The sequence below is a fragment of the Homalodisca vitripennis genome, unplaced genomic scaffold (genome assembly GCF_021130785.1).
Source record: "Homalodisca vitripennis isolate AUS2020 unplaced genomic scaffold, UT_GWSS_2.1 ScUCBcl_14702;HRSCAF=25605, whole genome shotgun sequence".
Taxonomy (NCBI): Eukaryota; Metazoa; Arthropoda; class Insecta; order Hemiptera; family Cicadellidae; genus Homalodisca; species Homalodisca vitripennis.
The window spans coordinates 1-10,411 of record NW_025790809.1 but is presented as its reverse complement, the minus strand read 5'-3'; the positions used below and the strand labels follow the sequence as shown (position 1 = coordinate 10,411).

General features: G+C 43.1%; 1 protein-coding gene across 1 annotated transcript; it reads right to left on the bottom strand.

Moving 5' to 3' along the window:
• Positions 1–1,375: 1,375 nt before the first annotated feature.
• LOC124375190 (collagen alpha-1(I) chain-like) lies at positions 1,376–2,472 on the bottom strand (the record flags this gene model as incomplete). Its single annotated transcript, XM_046833298.1, has 2 exons — positions 2,057–2,472; positions 1,376–1,910 (listed from the first exon to the last, which is right to left on the bottom strand). Coding segments are annotated over exons 1-2 (951 nt in total), but the record flags the coding sequence as incomplete, so codon positions are not given.
• Between the last annotated feature and the right edge of the window lie 7,939 nt (positions 2,473–10,411).

Here is a 10,411-nt window from a genome sequence, read left to right as displayed (position 1 = left end):
CTTCAATACACGCAGTGAGTCCCTTTACCCCAAAGGGAAACAGAAAACCAGGGCAACCCACAGCACCCAGCAACAGTTATTCAACTGGGGAAGCCAAATTTAATGCTCGGGGGGCATACGGCATCCTCAAACAGCCGACCCTATTCAGAAAAATCGCTCGATTCAGAGAGGTAACCTTCTCAGGGAAAGGGAGGCGTTTGGAGAAAAAAAACAATGACCATCACGGTACCCCAAATCAACCCCAACCCCGAATCCATCTTTAACGGGGGAAAAAAAACGAAAAAAAAGGCAAAGAACAGGAAGCAGCGGACCAAAAAGTGAAGCGGGGGGAAAGGTACTAGGGGTACAGGGCCGACAAAAAGGATCAAGTACGGAAGAAATAACCCTTTCATTTTTTGTTTAATTTTTGTGTTTATAGTTAAAAAGTTATTTTTGATTTTTATTTTTATTATTTAAATGTTTTGTTGATTTTTATTACTATTAGGATGTTTTTTTATTCTTTGATATTGTTAAAAAAAAATTTGGGGTTAATTTTGTTCTTATGTTGATTTCTATTTTCTTTGACAGACAAAAAGTTCTTAAGTGTGTTATAAAAAGAATAAAAAAAAAAAAAAAAAAAATTTTATAAAGAAAAAAAGTTTTTTTTGAGTTTTTTATTACCCTTTTTAAAATTTTTTTTTAGAAAGAAATGGGAGAAGGGTGTAACGAAGTGTTTAGCCCCCAAAGTATAACGGGGAAAGGGAGTACTTAGCATGGAAGGTCAAAAGGATGAGACAATTTTGTGGGTGGGATTAAGGGTGTATATAAATCAACAAAGCCCTACTGCTTGCCCGCCCCCCCTAACAGGCAACCCCCCCCCAAACTCTTTCACAGATAAGCAGGAGGCTTTGGGGCTGGCAAGGCAGTCGGGCCCCAGCGGCCCCGACCAGTCGGGGGGGCGTGTTGGCCCCCGACACCCCCGCATGGGCGTGTTGAGCCCCCGGGGCACCGAACGGGGTTTTTGACCCCCGGTACCCCTCGTCGGACGGGCGTTTTTGAGCCCCCGACACCCCCGCATGGGCGGGTGTTGAGCCCGGGGGGCCCCGGAAGGGCTGTTGAGCCCCCCGGTACCTGTCGGACGGGGTGTTGAGCCCCCGACATCCCCCCCTGGGCGTGTGGCCCGGGGGGACCGGACGGGCGTGTTGACCCCCGGGGGGGGGGGGCCCGGGACGGGGTGTTGAGCCCCCGACACCCCCGCATGGGCGTGTTGAGCCCGCGGGACACCGGACGGGGTGTTGAGCCCCCGGTACCTCGTCGGACGGGGTGTTGAGCCCCGACCCCCCCCGCATGGGCGTGTTGAGCCCGCGGGAACCGGCGGGCGTGTTGCCCCCGGTACCTTGTCGGAGGGGCGTGTTGAGCCCCCGACCCCCCCGCAGGGGGGTTTGACCCCCGCGGACACCGGCGGGGTGTTGAGCCCCGGCCCCTGTCGGACGGGCGTGTTGACCCCCCGACACCCCCGCTGGGCGTGTTGACCCGGGGGACACGGAAAGGGGTGTTGAGCCCCGGCCCTTGTCGGACGGGGGTGTTGAGTCCCCGACACCCCCGCAGGGGGTGTTGAGCCCGCGGGACCCCGGGATGGGCGTTTTGAGCCCCCGGTACCTCGTCGGAGGGCGTTTTTACCCCCGACCCCCCCCCGATGGGCGTGTTGAGCCCGCGGGTCACCGGATGGGCGTGTTGGCCCCCCGGTACCTCGTGGGACGGGGTGTTGAGCCCCCGACACCCCCGCTTGGGCGTGTTGACCCCCGGGGGGACACCGGATGGGGGTGTTGAGCCCCGGTACCTCGTCGGCGGGCGTGTTGAGCCCCCCGACACTCCCGCTGGGCGTGTTGAGCCCGCGGGAAACCGGGGCGGGCGTGTTGAGCCCCCGGTACCTTGTCGGAGGGCGTGTTGGCCCCAACACCCCCGCATGGGCGGTTGAGCCCGCGGGCACCCGGACGGGCGTGTTGACCCCCGGACCTCGTGGCGGGCGTGCTGAGCCCCCGACACCCCCGCAGGGGCTGTTGAGCCCGCGGGACACCGGACGGGGGGTTTTGAGCCCCGGTACTCGTGGGGACGGGGTTTTGAGCCCCCGACACCCCCGCTGGGGGGGGTTGAGCCCGCGGGCCCCGGGACGGGCGTTTGGCCCCCGGGTACCTCGTCGGCGGGCGTGTTGAGCCCCCGACCCCCCGCAGGGGCCGTGTTGACCCCGCGGACACCGGAGGGGGCGTGTGAGCCCCCGGTACCTGTCGGCGGGCGTTTGACCCCCCGACACCCCGCATGGGCGTGTTGAGCCCGCGGGAAAACCCGGAGGGGTGTGTTGACCCCCCGGGGTACCTCGTCGGAGGGCGTGTTGACCCCCCCGACACCCCTGCAGGGGCGTGTTGAGCCCGGGGGACCCGGACGGGGTGTTGAGCCCCCGGTACCTCTCGGACGGGCGTGTTGACCCCCGGGCATCTCCGCAGGGGCGTGTTAGCCCGCGGGTCACCGGAGGGGTGTTGGGCCCCCGGGTACCCCGTCGGACGGCGTTTTGACCCCCGACACCCCCGCATGGGGGGTTTTGGCCCGCGGGACACCGGACGGGGGGGTTACCCCCGGTACCCGTCGGACGGGGTGTTGAGCCCCGACACCCCCGCGGGCGTGTTGAGCCCGGGGGACCCCCGGAGGGGGGTTTGTGTTGACCCCCCGTCCCTCGTCGGAGGGGCGTTTTGACCCCCCCGCACCCCTCAGGGTGTTGAGCCCGCGGGACCCGGAGGGGCGTGTTGAGCCACGGTCCCTTTCGTCGGACGGGCGTGTTGAGCCACCGGCCATCTCCGCAGGGGCGTGTTGACCCCCGCGGAACATGGGAAAGGGTGTTGACCACCGAGCATTATAACAATGTGGTTGGGGGGGAAATGGTTCCCCACCCCTTCCACATGTTATCTTAATAAAAAGAGATTTGTATGTTCTCAGATTCATTTGATGCAGGGTCGCTCCCCTGATCAGAGAACTCGTAGGGTTCGTGATTTTGGATGTGATGGTCTGCCGCCAGTCGGAGGACACGGAGTTTGGGGACATCATACCCCGCGTTTTAGGGGGGACCATAGAGTCATAAAAGCTATGTGATCTCGAACCCCTGCTACTGACCTCGGCACTTCAACGGAGGTTAAGGATTTGGGGGGCTACCAGGTCGACCCCGGGACGCCCCTGACAGATCTTGGTTGATCCCAGCTGGGCCATCCAGCCCCAGGTCCAGTGGGGGGATTTTCTAAGGGGAACCCAAATTTGAAAAATTTAAAATTTAAGGAATCAAGCTCATTTGTATATAGTGACTAGACTGGGGATGTTTAATAAAGCGCCATGTTTCATTTAAACGTGTTTCTCATTTTACTTTAGTGCCCCGGGATAGAATCCCCTTAAAAAAGACTGTGGGGGGTGGGTTTTCCCGGGGGTAAATGTTTAGGAGAGAGAGGAAAACCTCCTTACAAGTTAGGCAAATTAAAAACAGAAAAATTTTTTTTTAAGAAACGTTTACGTCAGGTCAGGCCAGGACTAAATTCTTGGGGTATTCGAGTTTTTAGGGCTAAAAAAGATTGGGGGACATCTCTAATATTTTCAAAGTAGACGCATGAATCGAGGAATCGGATAGTTTAAGCAGTACAACATGACTTTGCATCACCATCGCGGAAAATATCCCTGCACTCAGTATTTCAGTTTAGGATGTAAACAAATAACCTCAGACTGAAAATCAAAGAAATTGTTAACAATATAAATATCTAAGTAAGTATACAAAAGATTTACGAACTTACGGTAAATATATTTAAAATTTTAGTACCAACAGTTGTCATTTTACATTAGTTCTATGCTATGGTTTTTAAATCCTTCTCCAAAATTTGGTGTTTGTCTTGTTTTTTTTTTAGATTAAGAACGATTTTGAGAGTATTGGCTATAGTTTCAATAAGGGTGAGTGTAGTTCCCCTATTATTATAATTTAACCTTTTATTCTTTCCTATAATTTCTAAATTTAATCATCCATGGTTTACATTTCGTTTTTATTCAGATTGAATGAACTTATTAATTGATTTGCGAAACACAATATAAATAATTATTTATGATATGTATTTTAACAATTTATGTACAATAATGCGTAAATTTTTAAGAACCTTTTAATGAAAAAGTTGCATACAAAGATAATACAGTAGAGAAACGCCACATACCAGTAGTATTCTCTAAGTAAGTCATATGATGGATGAAGCCATCTTAACAAAATTTGACATAACGTTTTATCGGCTGATCCCAAACATCAATTTGAGCTACACCCACCTCGTGATAAGCAACTGTCTTTTCTACCTTGCCTTTACTTGAAAGCGGAACTTCAATGATTATCGAAAATACTAAAGACGTTAATATTGAGATGTTCTACGTTTCCTTAAGTTCAACACAAGTACACTGATTCCCTAATCAAAAAACGTATACAACCAAAATAAAGTAGATCTTACAACAATGCGTGTGTCCAATTTTACCAAGCACGTAGGTCCCCATTATTGTCGACATCAAAATTTATTCAGCCTGTTGTTTGTTTGTGACATGCTAGGGAATGCTCCTTAGCGTTGATAGATCTTTTATGATTCATTCCCTCTTCCAGGCCTGAGATCAAGTCTCTTACGATCTCCTCTCGTTCCTTATCCCTCCCGATAGCCATCGATCCGCTTGTGTCTTTGGGGCAGGAAAACCTGTCGCCCTCCTCCCATGATCACCCCTTTAAAAAAGTAACTAATTACATTTTTTCTAGCATTTATATGGAATCACACACCGTTTACGTGTTCATCAACATGCACGGTACCCTATAAATCATATCTTCGTTGCCTTTAAAGATGAAGGAGAAATAATAATAAAAATCCTTTACCTTGAACATTTTTTGCCATGGTTCGTACTTCCCATTAGGTTGCTGAGAAGCTATGTCCTTAGACGCCTGCTAGCGCTGATCTGCGGCAGACCGTCATGTCTCGGATGTACTCCTGATTCGGTTTGCCAAAGCCTGTAAAAGAACTATATTTTACAATAAATCGCTCAGCAAAGTAGTTATACTGTGGATGAGAAACCATCAATGTTATTGAATCTGTTCCTTATTCTGGAGAGATCATTGAGTGTCAGCTGAGTATACATTAATTATGATTATGATCACGAAGCTTCAATAAAATTTTTCACACCACAGTAAACTATTATGCTATAATATGAATACAGCGACTTTTAGTAAAATTATGTTAAAGAAGCCGAAATTATTGAAATTTGCCTTATAGTTGGATTGTGAGTCTTTGATTTCTTTGTACCTGGGACGTTTTAAAATAACTCTCTCTATGTATAATTTTTATTAAATCAAAACAAGGTAATTCTTTATGCGAATTATTCATTGTTAAGATTTGAAATTCGGGTGCATAGACAGGCCTTATTAGACTAGTAAGCTATTCACATTATGATATATTATTTTGGTATGTATTGTATTTTTTTTCTCTTGACCTCTAAAGGCATAATATAACACGTTACTGATTACAGACTCCAAGATAATACAGTACATAGTTTCATTGTTTTAAAACCGTATAAAACTGGCTGCGCATGTAGAAACTGAAAGGCGGAATTGTAGAACATGTGGCGCGCCGGGGACACCGACTTTTCATATGACTTCTACATTTCTGGGTACCACCATAGACCAATGGTGGTAGAAGCTGAAGGGTCTCAAGAGCTTTGAAAATACAAGTACAACCAATATTGTCGAAATTTTATTTTATTTCTGTAATAATTATTCCGAAAGTAAATATATTGATTTAAAACGCTAAAGTCCTATGGTGCCCATCGATTTTTTTATTGCCTTGTAATTCCATTGGCTTTGGGTTTTTTTTTAACAAATTATACCTAGTAAATGTTTTATTTTTTTAATTCTCTTGTCAAACTAAAAATTTTATCAGCTGTCCGACATTTATTATTGATTGTGCTATACAATTTTCCTATATGAACAATTAATTCTTTTAAGTGTGAGATCTAAATGTCGTATGTGTGCTTTAAGTCAAATTGTGCATAAATCTGCGGCCATGTGCTCTATATACTGATAACCAAATTAGGACCTCATAGACTTGTTTGAATCTATATTGTGCAGTATGAGGAAGCAGAAGGGCCCTATACCTGCATACGCTGTGGTTTTTGGGCGTAGGTGCCGGATGGCGGATGCGTCCGTGACTCGGCATGGATGGTGACGAAGCCTGAACCCTTTGCGGCTTCTTGAAGCCCAGTGTAGGAGAGACTTTTGGTGGGGAAGGCAGGGATTACTCCATGGTCTCTCACAGTTCCAGTTTTGCCGCCTAACTATCGCCGTAACCCCGTGATAGTGAATATGTTCACCCTTCACCCCAGAACATGCGTAGGCCAGTCGAGGTGCATGCGAGAATCTGGCCACTTGGATGTCACGCAGTATCGTCTACGAAAAATGCCTATTTTCAAGTAATGTCTTACAATAATTTACTCTTATAACCAGCACATAGTCAAACGTTTTAATAATGTTCTTGACATTTAATGTTGCAGTTTTAGCATTCAATTTAAAAATATTCTTCTGCCAGAAGCCGGTATTGTAGAACCATTATTTTCATGGGAGCCGTTATGTAGCTTTAAACGCAGTGAAAAACATCAAAAAAGTTTTTTTGAGGATTGATTCTTTTTATTAGGTACGGTGAACTTCAAAAGGATAACCATTTTTTGTTGGTTTTTATCTGTCTTTCTGCAATTTATTGTGATTTACTAGGCCCTTCACCCTTTACTTCTAGGGATACCATATAACTCATTGAGCGTCCACTTTCTAGGCACTAACCCTGCCCCATTAGAGGGCATAAGATTAGTTTTTATTTGATCTATTTTGTCTTCCTATCTGAGAGGTATTTTATAAGACTCTCAAAATATCAATATTTTTGAGAAGTTCTCACAAACTAAATTTACGCCTACGGAAATTAAGTCCCCACAACATAATGTCCAGCAAATTCACACCTACAATACTTCAACATAGACACAAAAACGTAGATTAAATGACATACTGTTCTCGGCGGCATTGAAATAGTCAAGTTAAAATTTTCTCGCTAATTCATATAAGCCAACAATCTATAAACTGAGGCATGAGGCAAACTCGGTCCCAGACTCCCCCCTACCCCCCCCACACCCCCCCCCCCCCACCCCCCCCCCCCCCACCCCCACCCCCCACCACTACGCAGAATACGACTCATCCCTTTTTATACAAGTTCTGTCTGATCCTCACATGTATAGATGTCATTACATTACATTATATTATCTCCAAAAACAAAAACACACCAAAAAACAACCACACACACACACAAACACACACACACAAACAATATATACATATTAAAAATTTCATCACATACTATCAATATTTATATATATAATATATATACTATTATGTGTGATCGGGTGTGTGATGTAGTGTCTGTGTCGTATAACATGTGTGTGTTTTTTGGTGATGTCCTAATCAGGATGATGCAAAATATTCTCTCGAAATATTGGTTATCTGCCATGATAAGAATATGCACGGATTTGTATGAAATGATACCTATACATTTTATTGTTAAATGTTATTGTGATTTTTATAATATGAAAATAGCTTTAAAAAATTGATGGTCATCATTAAATTTAAAATGTCAAACTCTTTATTTTAAAACCATCCTCAGGATAATTATCTTACTTCTAACTTTTAGGCTTTCATTTGTCTCACTCAGGTATAGTTCAATTATTCTTTCATCGTCTCAACCATTGGTATAATCCGCTGCCATATCTACCTTAGAGAGTCCGGTGTATGAGGAATTTCTCGAGAAATCAGATTTACTGCTTCTCCCTCTCTCCCTCCTCCTTCGGGCCTCCATTGCTTCAGCTGACCCTGAGGTATATCCTGGCTGCGGTGGTCCCGTGGTAGGGGTGGACATACCGTCTCCCAAAGAACAGGATCACGCTCTTGGACGCCACCCCTGTCCTCTTGTTATAGTCTGCAGGCCGCTGACGAACTATGTCCGCGCTAGTCACATCATGCCAAATACTTTATAGGATGACCAAAAGAAATTTCGTATTAGTAAATACCGTAGAAGAAAACTGATGTTTTTTACTATTCAAAATTACACAAAGTTTCAAATTAATTGACAGCTTGATATCTTAAGCTGTAAGGAATTCAAAAAATAAATAAAATGCGATGATTGGACACAATATACATTATACCCACCAGTATGTTAATAGCTAGCGACACTTCATAGCTGCTAATAGGTGTTCACAGCTAGATACTCTAATTGATAATAAAAGAGCCTTTAGTTTTGCGTTGCTATGGAACAACGTGTAAGCGTATATATCTCACAGTGATTTGTATCCTTAATTAACAAGTAAAATACACATTTGTTATTATTTTCTTTTTTTTTTTCTTTTTTTTTTTTATTTTTTTTTTTTTTTTATTTTTTTTTTTTTTTTTTTTTTTTTTTATTTTTTTTTTCCTTTTAACACAGAATATTGTCCAAATAACTCAAATAAATTTTCAAATCCAGCTAGGAATGATTATAGGATCCAGATATGTTGTGTCTATGACCCACAGTGCTAATGCCTTGAATGGATAATTGCATTTCAAATGTTGTTTTAGTTTCCTTAAGAATAACCATAAACCTCAACTTATTTGCCGGGGGGTTAAGAGACGGTACCATGAGACTATATGGCGGGAGGGGAGAGCTGGGTTACTTCTCTAACCTTTAAACTCAAACCATATTGCAAAACGATTTTCTTGGCGAAATCGTGCGACGTTTAATTTCTTCTTGAAAGTTAAGAGATTATTATTGGAAAATCACGTATGCATGAGAAAAACAATAATCACTTATATTGGTTGCTGAGGTAAAATTTTCATCAAGTTTCTGCCTATATTTTAGGTACTTTCTTCTTTGATAACAGTTTTACTGATGTAGAGGCTCATTCAAGTTAAGAGGTTATGTAATCTCTCTGTCGAGGTTTAGTTTGACACAATTAAAAATTATAAGTATATGCAATATCGTCTAAGAAGTGATTGGAATTAGCCATCATACTATCATGAACAATTTATGTACAGCCACAACAATATTTAGTATTGAAAGGTTTTTCCAGATTAAGATGTACGCAAAGCATGGGAATATGTTTAGCAACAACCATTAAGACATTTTGTAACCATGACAATGAAGATTAATGATATTTGTTTTCTATTAGAGTTGGGATATCTTAATCATAGAAAAAAAATGGTGACTCTGATTAACAAGTACAAGGCTATCAAGCTGGCATTGACCAGTTTATAAAGTATTATCAATGAATAGTTGTTGTTACCTCTATGTCTAAATTTGAAATTCTAAAGAACGGTACGTCCGACAATCAAAGAAGTGGGATTTTCTTACTTCTTTCATCCTATTATCTAATAATATAGCAAATACGAGTATTTTTTATTCGATACAAAGGGAAAATTTATATGATCTGTTGCTACAACTCGCTACATAGGCCATCAACTTGCCACTGACAGTGCTAATGGTCTTTACTAAGGAATAGTAGTTCTGCTTTGTGTTCTAATTTATGAAATCCTAAAGAACGATATGTCCGTCATCTCAAAGAATGGATTCTTATCTTCATTTACTTTATTTACTATAGAAAATATACGAGTATTTTATCATAACAAGTGAAAATTTAATGATTGTTGCCCAACATAGTACAAGGCCATCAACTTGCCACTGACTGTGCAGTAACGTATTACCAAAGGCATAGTAGTTTACTTGTTGTCTAATTTTTAATATCCTAATAGCATGAATATAAGTCGTCATCAATAGAATGGTTTCCTTATCTTCTTTACTATTTATCTTACTATAGAAATAGATATCTTTATCATACAAGGAAAAATTTAATGATTGTTGCCCAACAGTAGAAGGCCATCAACTTGCACTGCGAACTGTGTAAGGTATTACACATTTTTTTTATTTTTTTCTAAAAATTAATAAACAAGGGAATAGTAGCTTTACTTGCTGTACTAATTTTTGAAATTCCTAAAGAACGATATGTCCAGTCATAAAAGAAGGCGTATTCTTATCTCTTTACTATTATTCTTTACGTATCAGAAACACAATAATCGTGTCGCATACATGCACGAAAATATTATTTTTTTCATTATTGCTTCAACAGTAACCGAATAGTTAGTTATATTACTTGGGGTTTATTTTGCAAATCGTAACTGACGTCGAAACTGAACTATCCAACCTTAGGAGCTGTAAGGCCCAATATCTTCTGTAGGCCAGGTAATGTCTTAATCTTCTAACCTAAAAAACCCCACGCACGTTTTTTCATGGTTTTTGAAGGTTTGTTTAATACTCTCTTTTTGTAAAAA